Consider the following 23,311-nt stretch of genomic DNA (forward strand, 5'->3'; position numbering starts at 1 on the left):
GCTGCCCCCGCGTTAGTTCGCTACGGAGCGGTGTGGAGAGTGAGCCGCAGGCCTGGACCTCAGGGAAGCGATCCCGCAGGTTTTCGCTTAGCTTCTGAAATCTGCTTAAAGCGGTGATTCATTCATGCTCAAGTAGAGTACCTAAAGTCTGGCGGGTAGGGGTGGGTGCTCAGTAGTCTCAAACATTTCAGAGCTGGGGGGAGGAGCGGTGAGAAATACTTTCTGTAGATTCCCACCACCACCCCTCGCCCCACCCCGCCGCGTGCAGCTTTGGACCGCTTTATACATTCGCAGAATACCCAGCAGTAATCCCTTACTTGCCGACTGCGCACAGGACCCTTTTAAAAGTATTTCTCAAGTATTTGTTTACAGAGGAAGAAGCGGGGAAAAACTGAAGCGGTCCAAGCCGTGCTGCTGTATCAGTGTATATTGTAGTTTAAAAACGATCCAGAAATTGTCACTAAAATACCGTTTTTTAGTTTGATTTTTTTTTTTGAGTCCGATGTTTTTTATCTTCATTTTACTGGACAGAAGGGCCAAAATACTGGCTGCCTGGTTCAGGACCGGACATCTAGCCAGCCTACAGACTTGGAGCTTCAGAGTCATGACTACAAAGGAGTCAGGAGGCGCCAAAGCAGAGTCGGCTCTCTCATCAGCCAATCCGAGCAAGAGTGTGTCTGAAAAACCAAACTATGCTCTGAAATTTACTCTGGTGGGACATACGGAAGCAGTATCATCCGTTAAGTTTAGTCCTAATGGAGAATGGCTGGCAAGTTCTTCTGCTGATAAAGTAATTATAATTTGGGGAGCCTATGATGGAAAACATGAGAAAACACTTAAAGGACACAATCTGGAAATATCAGATGTTGCCTGGTCATCAGATTCCGGTCGTCTTGTTTCTGCCTCAGATGATAAAACTCTAAAGATTTGGGATGTGAGATCTGGAAAATGTTTGAAAACGCTCCCGGGGCACAGTGATTATGTTTTTTGCTGTAATTTCAATCCACCATCTAACCTCATCATTTCAGGATCTTTTGATGAGAGCATGAAAATATGGGAGGTGAAAACAGGAAAGTGCCTTAAGACTTTGTCTGCTCATTCTGACCCAGTTTCTGCTGTTCACTTCAATTGTAGCGGGTCCTTGATAGTGTCAGGTAGCTATGATGGTGTCTGTCGAATCTGGGATGCTGCATCAGGTCAGTGTTTAAAAACACTTGTTGATGATGATAACCCTCCTGTCTCTTTTGTAAAATTTTCTCCAAATGGTAAATATATTCTCATTGCAACTTTGGACAATACTCTTAAACTATGGGATTATAGCAGAGGCAGATGCCTGAAGACGTATACCGGTCACAAGAACGAGAAATACTGCATATTTGCCAGCTTTTCAGTTACTGGTGGAAAGTGGATTGTGTCTGGTTCAGAGGATAACCTGGTTTACATTTGGAACCTTCAGACTAAAGAGATTGTACAGAAATTACAAGGCCATACAGATGTCGTAATCTCAGCAGCTTGTCATCCTACAGAAAACATCATTGCATCAGCAGCATTAGGAAATGACAAAACAGTTAAATTGTGGATGAGTAATTACTAAACCCTTTAGAAATCAAGTAGTAGAGTCAAATTGGCCAAAAAAAAAAAAAAAGGTTAGGTATTTTAAAAGATGGTTTCCTCTCAATTTTGGCATGGTTTTGTATTTTTTTTAAAACATTGCCTTGAATTACAAGATTTTAAGACCTATAACTTCAATTTGCAAAGCAACACAGTTGGAAAAGCAAGTCTAGATACCAGGGCTTCTGACTTTAATCTTGAGGTCTGTTATTAATCTCTTGTGTCTGTCCTTGAGCAGATTCTCATTCTGTTCCTCTCAGTGACTATTCTAGAGGATCACTGTATTTGACAAAAATTTGGAAGGCTCACTAGACAGGATGACTGATTAAATGAGGGGAGCAAGGGAGTCTGGAATAACTCCAAGGTATTTGGTTTGGGCGATCAGATGAATTAAGAGAATAAGCCTAGGATGATGGTGGATTGGAGATTTATGTCAGATGCCACTCACACACTTTAAGTGATAGCCTACACGATGGGATGTGAAATGGTCCATGGAATCAAGTTTGTAAATTGGGAAAAATAAGCAATGGTTGTGTTTGTTCTGAGAGTCTGAAAGTTTTAAGTTTTTATCAAAATAAGAAGTAAAAATAAACCAGAACAAAATTATAAAGGCATTTTACTAAAGGACCTCTCACTACCTCTTCAGACTGCCCTCTCCTGATTCTCAGGGCAAGCTCAGTGTCTGAATGAGGCTGCTCTCTTTCATTAGGTCTCACCTAACCCTACCCATGCTACAGACTCAGTTCAGAAAATCACCACTTTGTGTAACCATCACTGGCTTCCTGCTTCCAGCCACAGCTGACAGCTGAATTCAGTTTTCTTGCTTCTTGCTATAGCTTCTGTTATAAAATTCAAAATATATCATTTACCAATTTGTGTTGTTTCATGGGCCATGTGTCTGGTAAACTATGAGCTCTGCGGAGTCAAGTATGTTTTATTTATCTTTGTATTTTCACTTTTTGTATATAGGAGGGACTCAAGTAATGTTTGATGAATGACAATGAATTATACCACCATTACAACTTCATTCCTTGCCTGCTTTCAATAAGTTTTCGGAGTCAATTCCCTATACTGTTATTTTTGTTGATTAAAAGTATCTAACCATAGCCTCACATGTTAACTTTATTCAAACAGGGCTTACAGGAAATATAAAGTGGAAAATGTTTTCTGCCCATTTTACCTATAGAGACATGATAAACATGAAAAAATAATCTAGGAATTAAGCAAAACATAGTACAATGATCACTTAATTGAAAGTAGGTATTATAGAATACAAAAGAAGACAATTTTGCCCATGTTGCTTTTAATACTTACTGCTCATGAAATATTTGCTTGACAAGTTGTAAGCAATATAAGATACTAGAGTTACTAGTAAGTGAGTGACTGCTAAGAAGTTAATAAGTGAGGGTACTGGGAGAAGTGGGATTAGATAGGGGCAGGTCCTAAATACTGGTCATAACATTTATATTTAACCCAAAAAGCGGTAGTCACTATAAGTTATTGAATAGGATAGTTGACACAAAATGAGAAATGATTATATAAATTCTTGCTGCATGGTAGCATTTTTGAGCTTTGACTTAATCATACATTTTATTACAATCTATCTCCAAGATACAACACTTTAAAATGCTTATTTAGAAGTTAAAAATGGTATTGTTCTATGAAGAGAGATGATACTTTTAAAAAGAAGTACATTAGATTTTACCCATATTTAAAATCCGTATTTAGATAAGATGTAACATAAGTGTTCCAAAATAATCAAGAACAACTAATCTGCTGAAATGTACACAAAGCAATGCTTTTTGATGATAAATTTGCAAGTGATAAATATCAAAAAGCTTGATATCTAAAATGAAGCTAAGATCAAAGTACTGTAAAGTATATAGACAGACACAATTAACATCATCAGATAGATTATGAAGCTGTACGTAGAGTGGTGCATTACATTTTACTGAGTATTTTATTAAACCAAATTCCCAAACAGCTGCATACATTACTTTTTAATCAGCTATAACCCTCTGAAGAGAACCAGCAGGTTGGGATGTTTATGCGGACCTGCCATCCGTTAATACTATTGAAGCACACGAGAATAAATGAAATATTTAAATAGAAACCAGCATCCATACCTAAATGTGAGACAACCTGGCACCCTCGTCGAACTGTAAATAAGATACATACCAGATGCAAATGCTTATTTTTCAACACTAATTTAATAAGAAAATGCATTTGATAGATTTTTCATAACTGAGAAATTTAGTGTAAAGGCAGAAGGAAAAGGACCGGTTGGGAATTGTAAGCCATGGAGCAGAAGAGGTGACTGTGCTGACCCCAAGCAACTCCATGGTGCTGGGATTTCAAAATCCTCAGCAACTTGTGGCCAGACCTCCATCATTACCTTGCTGGGACTTTTTCAAAGACTGTTCTCCTAAAAGCCTCTGTCTACCAGCATGCCTGACAAAGGCATAGTGTGGTCTGGCTGCTTCCCAGGGCTCTTGAGAAACACCAGGGTATTTGGGGAGGTTAGCTCTCCAATGTGCATCTGGGCAGTGTACTCAGCTGGCCCTCCTTATCTCTTCAGAAATGAGGACACAGAAGAGAGAGAAATGCAGAACTAGAAACCATTTGGCTTCTGGGGAGATGTCACTTTGGTAATGGGAATTAAAGTAAGATACGGGACCTGACTCCCTAAAGAAGAGTTAATATTAAAGTTCAAGTAAGTTGTCTCACTTTTCATTCTTTCATTTTCTCAAAAAAGCTGAGGCTGCATTTAACCTGGATCAAAGCCGTAAAATATAGACAAGTCATTTCTTTAAGAAAATTTATTTGTAGCTCTAGAGCAGAATTAGGGAACTCATACCACATTCATTTTATTAAGGCCTGTTACTGCAACATTGTTTCTAGATTTTCAAAATCCAGCCAACATGGATATCTCTGCTACTCTGTTTTGGCCTTCACAGCAGCTTCTTCTCTCAGACGAGCTTTCTTTTCTAGGTTCAGGCTTGTTAAAGTCTCATTTCTTTTGGCAGCCTAAAGTGAAACCAATTTGAACAAGTGATTATTTATGCTGGCCTGGGGAGGATGTCACTGCACTGACACCAGCAGGCTGACACGGGAAGTACAGGCACGGAAGGGTTGGCTGCTTGTGCTCTGGGCACAGCAGCCCCTCCACGCACCTTCTGTCTCCTCTGATCCTTCCTAGAACAGCAGCTCACCCGTTCAAGCACAAGAGAGAAATGCCACACCTCTACCTTCTCTTCCTTTCTGGCCTCCTTTCTTTAAATATTCCAGCCTCTCTTCTCCCTTTATAATGTATTCCCTTGTCTTTCTCTTTTCCTCTCTTTAGTATTAAATACCTTCTTGTTTCCATTTCTATCCCTTTTTTCCCTCCTCTCGCTTTTCTTTGTTGCTACCATTTCTCCTTCCCCAACTCATTTGTATATTTTCACACCCTTCTAGTTCCTTACTCCTCTTGTACCAAAAACATTCAGCTTTGGGAATCCCAGACTTCACCAAATACTACCACTGATGACTCCCAGCAGTGTCTACCCTGCTTTTCCATCCTTTGAGAGCAGACAGGAGTGGAGGAGAAACAACCATCCTCTTCCCTTATTTCCCTCCCTGTGACTTGTTACATCTCTTTGAAGCTTACATAAACAGACCAGTCTCAAATTCTTTATGCCAAATGAGTGAAGACAGCACCCTATAAGGTGGTATTTTCTTCTATCTGTGTGATTTCACATGTAAAGAATTAAGTATGGGGAGGGGAGGAGAATCGGACTGGTAAGCTGATGGAGAGGACAAAACACAATGGCTAATTTCTGTCTTCTAAATCACATTAAGTTCAAAAGTTCTTCATTCCAGTAGCATTTACCAACTTTTTAGAAATGGATAGTTCCATAAAAGAGAAATAATAAAATTTTATGGTATAGAACAGGAGAGGAACTCTTTAAAGTATACAGTGTATACCCTTGGATGAGGCTAGGGAAGACCTCAGGAGTGATTTGTTTCTGGAGTATTTAAACTCAGCTAGTAGGACTTCCCTGGTGGCACAGTGGTTAAGAATCCGCCTGCCAATGCAAGGGACATGGGTTTGAGCCCTGGTCTGGGAAGATTCCACATGCCATGGAGCAACTAAGCCCATGTGCCACAACTACTGAGTCTGCGCTCTAGAGCCCACGAGCCACAACTACTGAAGCCCATACGCCTAGAGCCCGTGCTCCACAACAAGAGAAGCCACCGCAATGAGAAGCCCACGCACCACACGAAGAGTAGCCCCCGCTCACCGCAACTAGAGAAAGCCCGTGCACAGCAACGAAGACCCAATGCAGCCAAAAATAAATAAATAGATTTATTAATAAATAAATAAACTCAGCTAGTATAATCAAGTAGACAAATGCAATGCAGATTTCTCAGAATTCTAGAAAGCCCTATGTCCCGTCTACATACTTCTGCAGGTTCAGTCTGAGAGTTAAGCATGAAACGTCAAAGAGGGAGACAGAAAAAATACTGAAGTGGGGCAGGAACAGAGTTGTCAAGAGAACTTCACCCAGGCCTCCACACTTGCCCTTCGTGCTCCCATAACATCAGCCTAAATGGTCAGTATCTTCTATTCCAAGACTCTAAAGACAGCCAGAAGTTCATTTCTTTTACTCTGGACTCACTGGGGATAAGGAAGTCGGTTACCACTGGGTTTGCAGAAGAACCCTTTAAATATCTGACAATAGATACGAGACATCTCTTTCCACATGGAAGCTGTGATATATAGAAATAGACATGGTGTTAAAATAATGCCTTGGCCAGTACTGCTGCATATAACTATTTTAATCACAAGATAGTATAGTATGCAGTTTGGTAACTGGCAAACTTGGCTCCACATTTTTGTCTTGCCACTTATTAGCTATGTGACATTGGGAAAATTACTTAACATCTTTAAGCCTCAGATTCCTCTTTTACAAAACATGGATAATAAGAGAACCTACCTTTTAGGTTCTTAGAATTATTGTGGTCATTAAATAAGGTTAACAATACCTGTTACATAATGAGCAATCAATAAGTGGGAGCCTTTTACCATCACCTCAGTTAGGTCTAGGTTCAAACTGTGGCTCTGCCATTAGGGAGATGTGTGTGAACTTGGGTAAGTTACGAAAGCTTTCTAAGCTATATTTCCTCATCTATAAATGAGGTCCTAATAATATTATCAATCTTGCAGTGTTGTTGTGAGGTTTAAATAAGATAACAGCAAGGTACTTGGAAGACAGTAACATAGCTGTTAATAATGACTGGATTTCTGGACCTGAATTCCTATGTACCACTTAGGAGCTTAGAAATATGGCCCAGTTTGAACATCAAGTAAAGAACAGTGATAATAACACTCACCAAGAGCAGAGTGGGATCAATAAAAAAATGAGAGTGCTTTACAGACATGCAAGGAGTTATTATTAGTAAGTATGCCAGTGTCATACTTCTTGTTTTACATTACTTATGACATCTGTGATAACTACTTTTTTTACTTAACCAAAACTAATTGAGGCCTTCACCTTGCTAAAGTTAGGATTTGCTATTTATCTCCAGGCATCATATCTCAGGTTTTTTCCTACTATGTCTTATTTTGTTTCTTATCATTTCTCATGTAGGAAGTAGCCTCCTTATCACAGAGAATAAATACAAGGGTCAACCCCTGACTTCCTCTAGGTTTTTTTGTGGAAAATACACAAAGATAGACGGGAAGTCCACTCTCACCTTCTTGCCCTCAATAACCATCAAGATGCATCCTGCCACTGTCAAGGCAATCATTACATAGCTGATCTTCACCCGGACCTTGTTCTTTGCAGCATCGAGCATCTCAAACCTAGTAATACAATGGGATCATGAGAGAAAGTTAAAATTACCCTTTCTGAAGTTGTCAGAAGGATATAAATCTCTGTATCTCACAAATCAGGAGTAGAGTTGTGCCTATACATACAAAAAAGGAGATGGGGCCTAGAGATCGTATAGGACTTTGGGGAGGATGGAGCATTTTCACAATTCACTTTGTATATGAAACACAATAAGGGGGTGTAGATGAAGATAGAAGGATGTATTATAGAACTCACATCCTCCCATAAAGACATCAAAAATACATCTACATTTGGAACAATTCTCACAGAATACCCACTGAACACTGGCAGAAGATCTCATACAACTAAAGCTGTAAGAAAGATCACCAAATAACTGGGTAGGACAAAAGAAAGAAAAGAAAAAGGAATTGGGACAGGACCTGCACCCTTGGGAGGGAGCTGTGAAAGGGGAAAAGGTCCCTCACACTGGGAGTCCCCTTAGCTGACTGGTAAGTCCACTGGGACAGACAGTAAGCCTCAGAGGCTCAGAGGAGTGAAGCAGCCGGCTTACAGTAGGCAGGACAGAGAGAGACCAGCACAGGTGGCCCTGGCCACTTTGCTGCACTTCCCAGCCCAAGATGCCTGCCTCCTGGTGTGTGCGCAGCAGCTCAGGGCTGAAACTTGGGCTTCAGCAGACAAACCCGGAGAGAAGACTCAGTTTGGCTATGCGGAGGCAGCCCGAAGGGCCTCAAGTGTAGTCCAGGCTGCAACTGGAAGTGTGTGGAGGACAGAGCCCATGCCCATCACCGGAGCCCCACTATCAGCACACTAAGGTAGGGGCAGGGACTTGCCACAGCAGCCTCATTCTTGGTGAGCTCACAGTGGGTGTGGCTCAGCCGCTATGTGTTCTGGGAGTGTGCAAGTGCTGGGTGGTTGCCCGCATACAGAGGCAGGGCTGAAATCTGAGGCGATTCCCTGCAGGTGTGCAACTTCAGCGAATTTATGCCTGTGGCAGCGCCTGGGGATAATCCGAGCTGATTACTGGCTCTCCTGTAGCTGAGATGGGTCCTGTGCCAGCAGCAACAGGCTTCGTGGTTGCACACACACAGAAGTGGGGCTGAAATCAGAGCCGATACTGGCGTCTCCACAGCAGAGGCGGGGCTGAGGGCCACACCAACAACAGCGTACTTTGTGAGCCTGCACAGTGGGTGGCAGGCGACGTCACAGAGCACATGTCTGGGTAGTCAGCTCCTGGGGCGGAACACACAGCAGCTCCTTTCCCAGCCGGAGCACTCCACTCCTGCCTACCTCACATCACAGCTTAGAACCGGATCTGGGGGCTTCTCTTCCAACAACTGTGGAGCAGACCCTGCTCATGACAGGGCTGTGACAACCACAGAGCAAAGAGAAGGCCCCACTCAACACAAGATCCAGTGCAGGCTCTGCTTACCACAACACAAATCACACCACTATGAAGGAGATAACAGCCAACACACATTGAGGAAAGATGTGGCAGACATCCATACCAAAAACAGCCCTCCCACCAAGAATATTGGACTCACACAGGTTACACAGGGTCGTTCCCACATAAAAATAGCCCTTCAAGACCACAGTAGATAACTGTTTCCCTTAAATTCATAGAGTCAGAGAAATATAAGTAAAATGAAAAAACATATGAACCACTCCCAATTAAAAGATCAAGAGAAATCTCCTGAAAGAACAAACAGGTTGGTTTGTTTCTCTAGACTGAAGAAACAGAACTCTCCAGTCTAACAACCCAAGTTCAAAAGTGAGGTAATAAAAATGCTGGAGGAATTCAGAAAGGCAATCACTAGAAATGCAGATCACTGTAACAAGGACCTAGAAACTATAAAGAGGAGCCAATCAAAATTAGACAACTCAATTGCCGAGGTGAAACCAGGCTAAAGTCAATAAACAGCAAACTAAATAATGCAGAAGAATGAATAAGTGATCTCAAAGATAGAATAATGGAGATCACCTAAACAGAACAGCAGACAGAAAGACAAATGAAAGTAGCAGGACTTCCTTGGTGGCACAGTGGCTAAGAATCCACCTGCCAATGCAGGGGACATGGGTTCGAGCTCTGGTCCAGAAGATCCCACATGCCATGGAGCAACTAAGCCTATGTGCTACAACTACTGAGCCTGTGCTCTAGAGCCCGCGAGCCACAACTACTGAGCCTGCATACCACAACTACTGAAGCCCATGTGCCTAGAGCCTGTGCTCCGCAACAAGAGAAGCCACTGCAATAAGAAGCCTGTGCACCACAATGAAGAGTAGTCCCTGGTCGCCACAACTAGAGAAAGCCCGTGCACAGCAACGAAGACCCAATGCAGCCCAAAATTAATTAATTAATTTTAAAAATTTAATATCAGTTTATGATAAAAACTCTCCAGAAACTGGGCATAAAGGGAACATACCTCAAAATAATAAAGGCAATATATGAAAAACCCACAGCTAACATCATACTCAACAGTGAAAAGCTGAAAACATTCCCTCTAAGATCAGGAACAAGATAAGAATGCCTACTCTTGCCATTTTTATTCAACATGGTTTTAGAAGTCCTAGCCAAAGCAATGAGAGAAGAAAAAGAAATAAAAGGAATCCAAATTGGAAAGGAAGAAGTAAAACTGTCACTGTTTGCAGATGACATGATAACTATACATAGAAAGTCCTAAAGATGCCACCAGAAAACTACTAGAGCTCATCAGTGAACTCAGTAAAGTTGCAGGATACAAACTAATATGCAGAAATCTGTTGCATTTCTATACACTAACAATGAAATGTAAGAAAGAAAAACTAATTATTCACTTTCTGTAGCTAGGAGAGGATATCAAATCAGCTGACTGCAGAGTATCTAACAGGTCGTCACTAGGCACTACATAAGGTATCAATGATACAATGATAACACATAGATTTTCCAGCACTGTTATTATTCCAGGTACTTGCCAAAGAGGAAACTAAATTTAGAGAAGTGGAAACTGTTTTAAAATTTGGTTGAAAGGTTTTAAGTAGTCAGACTCAGAGGAACTGCTTTTCCTTTAAAATAGACTACTGAAAAATAAAAGCTGCTTACAACCCTAAATTCAGCACTCACGAGACAGTCTCTGGGATTTCATCTTCCTTTTTGAAGCGACCTGACCATATTAGCATCTTCTTCTCCCAGTCCGTAGGCTTATGCAATGGCACTCTGTGGCCATAAGTGTCTATGAGAAAAACAAGAGAAGATATCTTACTTATATGAAACTGACTCTCAAATTTAGCAACAGAAAAATGCTATTTGTGCTTTTTAGCTATTTGCTAAACAAAATCATTGAGAAATCTCAAGCTAATTAGAACTTTGTTTGCATGGAATTTCTTAGGTTGCTCATTTCTTAAATGAGATTCAAAAATTCTGTGAGGACTGAAGTAAAATAAAAACATTATTTCCCAATATAAGCCATAGCCATTGAAAGTTGAAAGAACACCATGAACAAAGTTACAAAGGTGAGAAGGATGAACTAAAAAGAGAACAGTGAGGAGCCTGTTTGACTTCAGTAGAATTAAAAAAAAAAGTTTGGGGGCTTCCCTGGTGGCGCAGTGGTTGAGAATCTGCCTGCTAATGCAGGGGACACGGGTTCGAGCCCTGGTCTGGGAAGATCCCACATGCCGCGGAGCAACTGGACCCGTGAGCCACAACTACTGAGCCTGCACGTCTGGAGCCTGTGCTCTGCAACAAGAGAGGCCGCGACAGTGAGAGGCCCGTGCACCGCGATGAAGAGTGGCCCCCGCTCACCGCAACTAGAGAAAGCCCTCGCGCAGGAACGAGGACCCAACACAGCCCCAAGTAATAAAGAAATATTAAAAAAAAAAAAGTTTGTAAGGTAAAATCAGATTATAAAAGAACTTGAATGGCAGGCTAAGCTTTTTAGACCTGATTCAAGAGCTACTGTACACTTTGAAGCAAGGGAGAAATTAACATTTTAGAAAATTGAATCTGCACAATGTATGGAAAGCAAAAGGATAGGACAGAGTGGGTAACAAGTCCAAACAGAAGATTATAATACAAGGTATTACAATACAAGGGTGAGGTGATATAGTCAGAACTAGAGTTATAACAGCAGGAAGAGAGACAACAAAGTCAATCTGATGATGACTGAAAGAATTTGGAGATGAAGACAAAGAAGGATTCATGAAGAACCTCAAACTTGGATGAGTAAGACAATAACAGTATTGTTAACCAAAATAAGGAGACTGTGAAAAGAACCAGTCAGGAGAGGAAAAAGCATGAATGCCATTTTAGATCTATTGACTCTAAATTCATGCCATCTGAGTAGGTTTCATTAATAAGTTGGGAGTGGAGATAACCACTGGAGCAAAGGGAGAGCCAGTGAGGATGACAGAGAAACACAGAAGACCAGGGGCTGAGCCTTGGGGCATGACCCAGAAAGGAGACAGGGGAAAGAGGCAGCAAAGGAAAACGGAGCAGCCAAAGATGAAAATGAACAAGAAAGGTAGAACCTCAGACTATAAGAGAGGCTTTCAAAGGAAGGGGAAGTCACTGAAGACAAGGAGCAGAAAAAGCTAGGGAATCACAGAATGTCATGGTTAGAAAGGACCTTGGAGATAATCTCATCCAACTTGCGTATAATGCATACATCTCTCTTGCAGAAAGACCATCTCCTTGACTACATACACATCACCTTTGCTTAAGCTGCACCTTTCACTTAACCAGAAGGCAACAGCAAAAGGAACAGGAAGGTCACTTGGAAAAAAATCCGTAAAGAACCAAAGTCAAGAAAAGAGGTTTAGAAGTACAGAAATAGAGCTGCTGTGATTTTATCTTTTAACCATTCCAGCGCTTGGCACAACTTTCTCTAGTTTTTTTTTTTTTTCATTTTATGTACTATATACTCATTAAAGACAATTCAGAAAGTATAGATGTGAAAAAAGAAAAATATAAAAACCACCCCTAATTCTCCTGTCATAGCATGATCACTGTATTTTTATTTTGGTGTGTTTCCTAAATCTTATCCCCATACATATGTACATATATGTAATTTCTATATGTACCATGCTTGTGCTTATGCACAACATAAAATTTTGTATCCTGCTTTGTTCATTAACATGATGACAAACACATTCCATGCCATCTAACATTTATAATTAATCATTCCCAGATTACTTAGCATTTAGACTAATTTCTCATTTTCCATATATATAATATATATGTGTGTGTGTATATATATATATATATATATATATATATATATATATAAATGGGAACATCTTTACATTCAAAGCTTTTTCCACATATAGGGTTATTCCTTAGGATAGATTCCCAAAAGTGAAATACCAGGTCAAAGGGTATAAACATTCTGAAGCTCTTGATAAATATTCTTTGAGAATAATTCTTTTCCACTCATCAATACCTGCCTGGCCCTAGTGCACTGCCTTGAAGAAGCAACAAGCAAATAGTTCCTGGGACCCTACAGTTTATATATTATGCTCCTTCTTCCACAGTGGTGACAATAACAGGGTTTGGAGTTAGGGATAGGACTAAACATGGCTGAAGTCAATGTACAAGCCAGTGCATAGCCCTAATTATATTTTACCCAAAACATCATTTTTTGATTTGGTTCATCTTTGAGGTTCCTTAAAAGATGAGTTCTAGACCACTATTTACTTTGGTGCATCACCTATCATCCTATAAAAAGCTCCAGTCAAATCCCTGAGGCAAGAGATGAAAATGACAAACGAGAAAAATGAAGAAATCACTGCCACATGTAAGCAGAGCTAATATAAGCACAATTTGGGAGGCCTGAACTACATGATAGAAAATGATATAGGGACCCCTGTGACCACCTCTCTTTCAGATTCTATTTTTTTAAAAATAAATTTATTTATTTAGTTTTGGCTGTGTTGGGTCTTCGTTTCTGTGCAAGGGCTTTCTCTAGTTGTGGTGAGTGGGGACTACTCTTCGTTGTGGTGCACGGGCTTCTCATTGCGGTGGCTTCTCTTGTTGCGGAGCATGGGCTCTAGGCACGCGGGCTTCAGCAGTTGTGGGGCACGGGCTTAGTTGCTCCATGGCATGTGGGATCTTCCAAGACCAGGGCTCGAACCCATGTCCCCTGCATTGGCAGGCGGATTCTTAACCACTGCACCACCAGGGAAGCCCCTAGGTTCTTTTGATTCCAAGTTATTCTAGTCTTTGGGAGCTGCCTAGTCCATAACTGGAAAGACTAATAAAAACTTACGGGTTGGAGGCTTTGGACTTTCCTGGGGTTTGTTGCAAAATCCATTTATTCTCTTCAAATCAGAGTTTCTGGTAAGCCTTAAAGATGAGAAAGCATCTCTTTCACAGAACCTAAAATAACTTCCTAGAAAAGAGAGAAAAATGTTTCAGAGAAAGGAAGTCTGATGTCTCAAAATGAGAAATACCTGCAAGATACAATTTCATTTATAAAGATTAACTCACTAAAAAATGAATATCCTACTCTATATGTAAGATACATGTACTATATTTAAGGTGCTATGCTTAGTGCTATCTTACAATATGCATGTTTTGCTGACTAGGAAATTACAAATTTACAACATAAACATTATCAGCTTTAAGTTTTATAAAAGCACTTCTCACGTATGTCTTTATCATAACAATAATGATTCTGGTGGGAATATTATGGATTATGACTCTTGGCCATTGAGGTAAAGATCAGCAACCTCCCAGAAGTGCTAAAACAAAATGCCAAGTTGCCAATACTGGTCTGATAAAACTCTGGGTAGGGGGCTGCAATGGCCAGCAAGGGGCTCTTTAGAAAGCCTTGTTCCTTCCAAGATAAAATTCTCCAATTAGAAATCAACTTTAGATACAGTCACAATTTATGTATAATTTTAAAACTATATATATATTTATATATATACAAATGTATAAAACTATGTCATCATATATAGTATATGTATGCAGTTAATTTTTAAAGTCTAAATTCTAAGCACCTATAGAGAATAGTATTACAAATCACTATGTATTCACCACCCAGTTTCAGCAATTATCAATACATGGCCAATATTGTGTTGTCTGAATCCCACCCACTCCCTCCCACCAACTGGATTATTTTAAAGCAAATCCCCAACAACCTATTAGCTCATCGATAAACACTTCAGTATTTATCTCAAAACAATAATAACTTTTCAAAATCATATCCAGAATACCATTAACATAACTAAAAAATATTCCTTTGATATCAGCACATTATGATCAAATGACATTATGATTCAATTTCTCCAACGGACTCACAATTTTTTTTACAGTGGATTTATTCTAAATAGGTGCACACACTGAATACAGTTGATGCATGCTGTATAGGTCTCTCACTCCTTTTTTTCTTGTCATTTATTTGTTGAATAAACTAGATCATTAGTTCGAATTTCCCTCGCTTTAGGTTTTGCTGATTGCCTCCCCATGGTGTTATTTAACATATTCTTCTAATTCTCCTATTTCTTATAAACAGATTTTTGAGGTTTCATCAGATTCAGGTTAGAATTTTTAGCAAGAAAATGTCATAGGTGGTACTGTGTACACCCTACCATATGACATCCTAAGGTATACGTCAATTTTGTCTTTTTGTGATATTAAGATTGAGCAGTAGATACTATCAGTGTGACTCATCCTTATAAAGTCCTCCATCAACGTTTCATCTAATGTTTTAACCAGACATTGGTGACTGTTTCGTTAGGGGTTGCAAGATGGTAGTATTTTTTTCTACTTTACCTATTTGGTTATCCTAAGGTAAAAGTCATATAAGAAATGTAGAATAAATGCTTGATTCTTTCCCTTTATTTGCCAGTTTTCAAATTAATGAATTAGTTTCCTTGCAACCTCCACAGGTAACCTTTTGTTTAAAAGTAACATAAGGAACTCTTGCATTTAACACACGTGATGTGCTCCAGTCCATTCCAGTTATTTTTCTTTTTAATGCCCCAATGTTCCTATCTTTAGTCACTCGGGACCCTTCTAATTGGCTCCTGGGTCCTTTCAACATGCACCCAGTAATCATTTATAGCTGCCTTACTTTCTAACATGTTCTGTACTCATTTTAAATGCTTCCTGACCCAGATTTGGAATCAGACATTCCTCCAAAGTGCTCTGGTTCCTTTAAGTAGAAACTGTTCTTAGAGATGCCTGAAGGAGGTTCATTGTTACTGAGTTTGTCACTGTTTCCAGACCTTTTCAGTGAACAAATCTAAGCAACACATTCCTTCTTAAAAAGAATGCATGCTTAAGAACTTAGAAATTTTCACCTTCAGCATTAGCATGGACATTTTTAATCAGTCAATAATTAATCAGAATTCAAAGCAGAGACAGCCATAAACAGTTCTGATGACGGTAAAACGGATAATTCTGAGTATGGGGGTGTCATGGTATACGAGAGAGCAGGACTGATATAGGATTCAGTCAGAAGGTCACAAAAGAGCCCTAGGGTCCTAGGACATGGAAGAAAGGGAACACTGCAGTAGAATGAAACAGAAAAGAAAGCTGGAAAGGCACCAATGATAAATCTGACCTGGGTCCTGGCCCTCCATGATACTCTGGGTGACAAAGAAAAGCATGCCCAAGACTTGCCTTTAATGTGACAAGAGTGTGCCCTCACAGCTTTGTGCTTAAAACATCACAGGAGAATTCAAGCAGTTTTAAAAATCTATTTGTTAGTGGACAAACAGTATGTACCTTTGAAATTCCAAACTGCTAATTGAGTGTCATTGTAGCTTCAGAGTTTGAAGCAATAAGGAGAGGCAAGAGAGGGATGAAGAGTAAAATGTGATTAAAGCACTGGATCTCCCATAGTTGGTAAGAAACATACTTTCCTTGCTTTCTTTTTCTCTTGCTGTTAAGAAAACTTTTCTTTTTAAAACATCTTTATTTGAGTATAACTGTTTTACAATAGTGTGTTAGTTTCTCCTTTACAACAAAGTGAATCAGTTATACATTTACATATGTTCCCATATCTCTTCCCTCTTGCATCACCCTCCCTCCCACCCTCCCTATCCCACCCCTCTAGGTGGTCACAAAGCACAGAGGTGATCTCCCTGTGCTATGCGGCAGCTTCCCACTAGCTATCTAATTTACATTTGGTAGTGTGTATATGTCCCTGCCACTTTCTCACATCGTCACCGCTTACCCTTCCCCCTCCCCATATCCTCAAGTCCATGCTCTAGTAGGTCTGTGTTTTATTCCCGTCCTACCACTAATCTCTTCATGACATTTTTTTTCTTAGATTCCATATATATGTGTTAGCATACGGTATTTGTTTTTCTCCTTCTGACTTACTTCACTCTATATGACAGACTCCAGGTCTATCCACCTCATTACAAATAACTCAGTTTCATTTCTTTTTATGGCTGAGTAATATTCCACTGTACATATGTGCCACATCTTCTTTATCCATTCATCTGTTGATGGACATTTAGGTTGCTTCCATGGCCTGGCTATTGTAAATAGAGCTGCAATAAATATTTTGGTACATGACTCTTTTTGAATTATGGTTTTCTCAGGGTATATGCCTAGTAGTGGGATTGTGGGGTCATATGCTAGTTCTACTTGTAGTTTTTTAAGGAATCCCCATATTGTTCTCCATAGTGGCTGTATCAATTTACATTCCCACCAGCAGTGCAACAGTGTTCCCTTTTCTCCACACCCTCTCCAGCATTTATTGTTTCGAGAGTTTTTGATGATGGCCAATCTGACCGGTGTGAGATGATATCTCATTGCAGTTTTGATTTGCATTTCTCTAATGATTAATGATGTTGAGCATTCTTTCATGTGTTTGTTGGCAATCTGTATATCTTCTTTGGAGAAATGTCTATTTAGTTCTTCTGCCCATTTTTTGGATTGGGTTGTTTGTTTTTTTGTTATTGAGCTGCAAGAGTTGCTTATAAATTTTGGAGATTAATCCTTTGTCAGTTGCTTCATTTGCAAATATGTTCTCCCATTCTGAGGGTTGTCTTTTGGTCTTGTTTATGGTATCCTTTGCTGTGCAAAAGCTTTTAAGTTTCATTAGATCCCATTTGTTTATTTTTGTTTTTATTTCCATTTCTCTAGATGGGTCAAAAAGGATCTTGCTGTGATTTATGTCGTATAGTGTTCTGCCTATGTTTTCCTCTAAGAGTTTGATAGTGTCTGGCCTTACATTTAGGTCTTTAACCCATTTTGAGTTTATTTTTGAGTGTGGTGTTAAGGAGTGTTCTAATTTCATACTTCTACATGTACCTGTCCAGTTTTCCCAGCACCACTTATTGAAGAGGCTGTCTTTTCTCCACTGTATATTCTTGCCTCCTTTATCAACGATAACGTGACCATATGTGTGTGGGTTTATCTCTGGGCTTTCTATCCTGTTCCATTGATCTATATTTCTGTTTTTGTGCCAGTACCATACTGTCTTGATTACTGTGGCCTTGTAGTATAGTCTGAAGTCAGGGAGCCTGATTCCTCCAGCTCCATTTTTCGTTCTCAAGATTGCTTTGGCTATTCGGGGTCTTTTGTGTTTCCATACAAATTGTGAAATTTTTTGTTCTAGTTCTGTAAAAAATGCCAGTGGTAATTTGATAGGGATTGCATTGAATCTGTAGATTGCTTTGGGTAGTAGAGTCATTTTCACAATGTTGATTCTTCCAATCCAAGAACATGGTATATCTCTCCACCTATTTGTATCATCTTTAATTTCTTTCATCAGTGTCTTATAGTTTTCTGCATACAAGTCTTTTGTCTCCTTAGGTAGGTTTATTCCTAGATATTTTATTCTTTTTGTTGTAATGGTAAATGGGAGTGTTTTCTTAATTACACTCTCAGATTTTTCATCATTAGTGTATAAGAATGCCAGAGATTTCTGGGCATTAATTTTGTATCCTGCTACTTTACCAAATTCATTGATTAGCTCTAGTAGTTTTCTGGTAGCATCCTTAGGATTCTCTATGTATAGTATCATGTCATCTGCAAACAGTGACAGCTTTACTTCTTCTTTTCCTATTTGGATTCCTTTTATTTCTTTTTTTTCTCTGATTGCTGTGGCTAGAACTTCCAAAACTAGGTTGAATAAGAGTGGTGAGAGTGGGCAAGCTTGTCTTCTTCCTGATCTTAGTGGAAATGGTTTCAGTTTTCTACCATTGAGAACGATGCTGGCTGTGGGTTTGTCATATATGGCCTTTATTATGCTGAGGAAAGTTCCCTCTATGCCTACTTTCTGCAGGGTTTTTATCATAAATGGGTGTTGAATTTTGTCAAAAGCTTTCTCTGCATCTATTGAGATGATCATATGGTTTTTCTCCTTCAGTTTGTTGATATGGTGTATCATGTTGATTGATTTGCGTATATTGAAGAATCCTTGCATTCCTGGAATAAACCCCGCCTGATCATGGTGTATGATCCTTTTAATGTGCTGTTGGATTCTGTTTGCTAGTATTTTGTTGAGGATTTTTGCATCTATGTTCATCAGTGATATTGGCCTGTAGTTTTCTTTCTTTGTGACGTCTTTGTCTGGTTTTGGCACCAGGGTGATGGTGGCCTCATAGAATGAGTTTGGAAGTGTTCCTCCCTCTGCTATCTTTTGGAAGAGTTTCAGAAGGATAGGTGTTAGCTCTTCTCTAAATGTTTGATAGAATTCGCCTGTGAAGCCATCTGGTCCTGGGCTTTTGTTTGTTGGAAGATTTTTCATCACAGTTTCAATTTCAGTGCTTGTGATGGGTCTGTTCATATTTTCTATTTCTTCCTGGTTCAGTCTCGGCAGGTTGTGCATTTCTAATAATTTGTCCATTTCTTCCAGATTGTCCATTTTATTGGCATAGAGTTGCTTGTAGTAATCGCTAATAATCTTTTGTATTTCTGCAGTGTCAGTTGTTACATCTCCGTTTTCATTTCTAATTCTATTGATTTGTGTCTTCTCCCTTTTTTTCTTGATGAGTCTGGCTAATGGTTTATCAATTTTATTTATCTTCTCAAAGAACCAGCTTTTACTTTTATTGATCTTTGCTATTGTTTCCTTCATTTCTTTTCCATTTATTTCTGATCTGATCTTTATGATTTCTTTCCTTCTGCTAAATTTGGGGTTTTTTGGTTCTTCTTTCTCTAATTGCTTTAAGTGCAAAGTTAGGTTGTTTATTCGAGATGTTTCCTGTTTCTTAAGGTATGATTGTATTGCTATAAACTTCCCTCTTAGAACTGCTTTTGCTGTATCCCATAGGTTTTGGGTCGTCATGTCTCCATTGTCATTTGTTTCTAAGTACTTTTTGATTTCCTCTTTGATTTCTTCAGTGATCACTTCGTTATTAAGTAGTGTATTGTTTAGCCTTCATGTGTTTATTTTTTACAGATCTTTTCCTGTAATTGATATCTAGTCTCATAGCGTTGTGGTCAGAAAAGATACTTGATACGATTTCAATTTTCTTAAATTTGCCAAGGCTAGATTTGTGACCCAAGATATGATCTATCCTGGAGAATGTTCCAGGAGCACTTGAGAAAAATGTGTATTCTGTTGTTTTGGGGTGGAATGTCCTGTAAATATCAAGTAAATCCATCTTTTGCAATGTATCATTTAAAGCTTGTGTTTCCTTATTTATTTTCATTTTGGATGATCTGTCCATTGGTGACAGTGGGGTGTTAAAGTCCCGTACTATGATTGTGTTACTGTCGATTTCCCCTTTTATGGCTGTTAGTATTTGCCTTATGTATTGAAGTGCTCCTATGTTGGGTGCATAAATATTTACAATTGTTATATCTTCTTCATGGATCGATCCCTTGATCATTATGTAGTGTCCTTCTTTGTCTCTTGTAATAGTTTTTATTTTAAAGTCTATTTTTTCTGATATGAGAATTGCTACTCCAGCTTTCTTCTGATTTCCATTTGCATGGAATATCTTTTTACATCCCCTCACTTTCAGCCTGTATGTGTCTCTAGGTCGGAAGTGGGTCTCTTGTAGACAGCATATATATGGGTCTTGTTTTTCTATCCATTCAGCCAGTCTGTGTCTTTTGGTGGGAGCATTTAATCCATTTACATTTAAGGTAATTATCGATATGTATGTTCCTATTACCGTTTACTTAATTGTTTCAGGTTGTTCTTGTAGGTCTTTTCCTTCTCTTGTGTTTCTTGTTTAAAGAAGTTCCTTTAACATTTGTTGTAAAGCTGCTTTGGTGGTGCTGAACTCTCTCAGCTTTTGCTTGTCTGTAAAGGTTTTAATTTCTCCATCAAATCTGAATGAGATCCTTGCTGGGTAGAGTAATCTTGGTTGTAGGTTTTTTTCCTTCATCACGTTAAATATGTCCTGCCACTCCCTTCTGGCTTGTAGAGTTTCTGCTGAAAGATCAGATGTTAACCTTATGGGGATTCCCTTGTGTGTTATTTGTTGTTTTTCCCTTGCTGCTTTTAATATGTTTTCTTTGTATTTAATTTTTGACAGTTTGATTATTATGTGTCTTGGCGTGTTTCTCCTTGGGTTTATCCTGTATGGGACTCTCTGTGCTTCCTGGACCTGATTGACTATTTCCTCTCCTATATTAGGGAAGTTTTCAACTATAATCTCTTCAAATATTTTCTCAGTCCCTTTCTTTTTCTCTTCTTCTTCTGGGACCCCTATGATTCGAATGTTGGTGGGTTTAATGTTGTCCCAGAGGTCTCTGAGACTGTCCTCAGTTCTTTTCATTCTTTTTTCTTTATTCTGCTCTGCAGTAGTTATTTCCACGATTTTATCTTCCAGGTCACTTATCCATCCTTCTGCCTCAGTTATTCTGCTATTGATACCATCTAGAGTATTTTTCATTTCATTTATTGTGTTGCTCATCGTTACTTGCTTCCTCTTTATTTCTTCTAGGTCCTTGTTAACTGTTTCTTGCAATTTGTCTATTCTATTTCCAAGATTTTGAATCATCTTTACTATCATTATTCTGAATTCTTTTTCAGGTAGACTGCCTATTACCTCTTCATGTGTTAGGTCTGGTGTGTTTTTATCTTGCTCCTTCATCTGCTGTGTGTTTTTCTGTCTTCTCATTTTGCTTATCTTACTGTGTTTGGGGTCTCCTTTTTGCAGGCTGCAGGTTCGTAGTTCCCTCTGTTTTTGGTGGCTGTCCCCAGTGGCTGAGGTTGGTTCAGTGGGTTGAGCAGGTTTCCTGGTTGGGGGGACTAGTGCCTCTTTTCTGGTGGATGAGGCTGGATCTTGTCTTTCTGGTGGGCAGGTCCACGTCTGGTGGTGTGTTTGGGGATGCTCGTAGCCTTATTATGATTTTAGGCAGCCTCTCTGCTAATGGATGGGGCTGTAGACCTTTCTTGCTCTTTGTTGGGCACAGGGTGTCCAGTACTGTTTGTTGCTGGTCCTTGAGTGAAGCTGGATCTTGGTGTTGAGATGGAGGTCTGTGGGAGATTTTCGCCATTTGATATTACGTGGAGCTGGGAGGTCTCTTGTGGACCAGTGTCCTGAGGTTGGTTCTCCCACCTCAGAGACACAGCCTTGACACCTGGCTGGAGTGCCAAGAGCCTTTAATCCACACGGCTCAAACTCTGGGGAGGTCTGAGGTCTTCTGCCAGCGTTTGGTGGGTGTTCTATAGGAGAATTTCCACGTGTAGATGTATTTCTGATGTATCTGCGAGGAGGAAGGTGATCCCCACGTTTTACTCTTCCACCATCTTCTCGCTCCCCCCAAGAAAACTTTTAAACATAGCAATCTAAAAGATATCACTGTGGACTTCTCATAGGCATATGTTTATATATGTCTAAAGATGTTTAAAATTGATTGATATTTTATCAATACATTGATACATAATTCCACATCAAAAACTGATACATAATTCCACATCAAATATTCATCCTTTTAAAGTGTAAAATTCAGAGTCATCTTCTGCTTCAATCTGCTCCTGGACAGGAACCAATCAGAGAGAAAGAGGTGAAAGATGGAGAAGGGAGTCCTGGGCTCACCTCCACTCCAACTCTCTTTATACTTTTCTTGCAAAAATAATAATAGAAATAAGGAGGCGGTAGGGTTTCCAAAAACAAAAATTGTAAGCTTCAACCATCTGGGGAAGGCAAAAAGCTCATCCACCACAACTCTCAGTTTGAAAGTAAAGGAGGATTGGAGACATGGAGGCAGAATAGAAGTTGAGCTTCCCTCCTCTCACGAAAACATTAAAATCTCAAATAACTGCTGAACAACCATTGACAAATAAGACTGGAAACTACCAAAAAAGATATTCTACACCCAAAGACAAAGAAGAAGCTCCACAAGATGGTAGGAGGAATGCATTTGCGATACAGTCATATCCCATACCCACCGGGTGGGTTACCCACAAACTGGAAAATAATTATAATGCAGAGGTTCTCCCACAGGAGTGAGAGTTCTGAGCCCCAGGCCAGGCTCCCCAGTCTGGGTGGTCTGGCATCAGGAGGAGGAGCCCCTAGAGCATTTGGCTTTGAAGGCCAGCAGGGCTTGATTGCAGGAACTCCACAGGACTGGGGGAAACAGACCACTCTTAGAGGATGCACACAGGTCTCGTGCACACCACGATCCAGAAAAAGGCAGTAACTTTATAGGAGCCTGGTCCAGACCTACCTGCTGGTCTTGGAGGGTCTCCTGTGGAGGTGGGGGGCAGCTGTGGCTTACTGTGGGGATAAGGACACTGGTGGCAGCGATACCCAGGGAGTGCTCATTGGTGTGAGCTCTCCTGGAGGCCACCATTTAGAAAACAAGACCTGGCCCAACCCAACAGTCTGTAGGTGCAAGTGCTGGGATGGCTCGGGCCAAAGAACTAACAGGGTGGGAACACAGCCCCACCCATTGGTAGACAGGTTGCCTAAAACCTTTCTGAGCCCATGGCCACCTTTAAACACACCTCTTGACACAGGCCTAC

At 39.9% G+C, this 23,311-nt stretch overlaps 2 protein-coding genes across 4 annotated transcripts in view; one reads left to right on the forward strand and one right to left on the reverse strand.

Moving 5' to 3' along the window:
* Positions 1-2,709, forward strand: WDR5B (WD repeat domain 5B). 2 transcript variants are annotated; one of them, XM_059064409.2, is made up of 2 exons: positions 1-113; positions 532-2,709. In XM_059064409.2, exon 2 carries the CDS (start codon positions 605-607, stop codon positions 1,592-1,594), a length of 990 nt encoding a protein of 329 aa, XP_058920392.1. In that variant the 5' UTR covers positions 1-113; positions 532-604; the 3' UTR covers positions 1,595-2,709. The 2 variants fall into 2 exon arrangements, with proteins under 2 accessions (XP_058920392.1, XP_066890561.1); XM_067034460.1 differs by having other exon boundaries at positions 7-79.
* A 1,706-nt stretch (positions 2,710-4,415) lies between these two features.
* Positions 4,416-23,311, reverse strand: part of FAM162A (family with sequence similarity 162 member A) — a 43,628-nt gene continuing 24,732 nt past the window's right edge. Inside the window, exons 2-5 of one of the 2 annotated variants that reach the window (XM_059064420.2) lie at positions 13,685-13,807; positions 10,546-10,654; positions 7,351-7,459; positions 4,416-4,638 (exon numbers count right to left, since the gene is read on the reverse strand). In XM_059064420.2, the coding sequence (XP_058920403.2) occupies positions 4,546-4,638; positions 7,351-7,459; positions 10,546-10,654; positions 13,685-13,807 (434 nt within the window). In that variant the 3' untranslated portion in view covers positions 4,416-4,545. Of the gene's footprint in view, positions 6,364-7,350; positions 7,460-10,545; positions 10,655-13,684; positions 13,808-23,311 lie in introns of both variants that reach the window. The other variant, XM_067034461.1, reaches the window with a different exon arrangement.

The sequence above is a fragment of the Kogia breviceps genome, chromosome 5 (genome assembly GCF_026419965.1).
Source record: "Kogia breviceps isolate mKogBre1 chromosome 5, mKogBre1 haplotype 1, whole genome shotgun sequence".
Classification (NCBI taxonomy): domain Eukaryota; kingdom Metazoa; phylum Chordata; class Mammalia; order Artiodactyla; family Physeteridae; genus Kogia; species Kogia breviceps.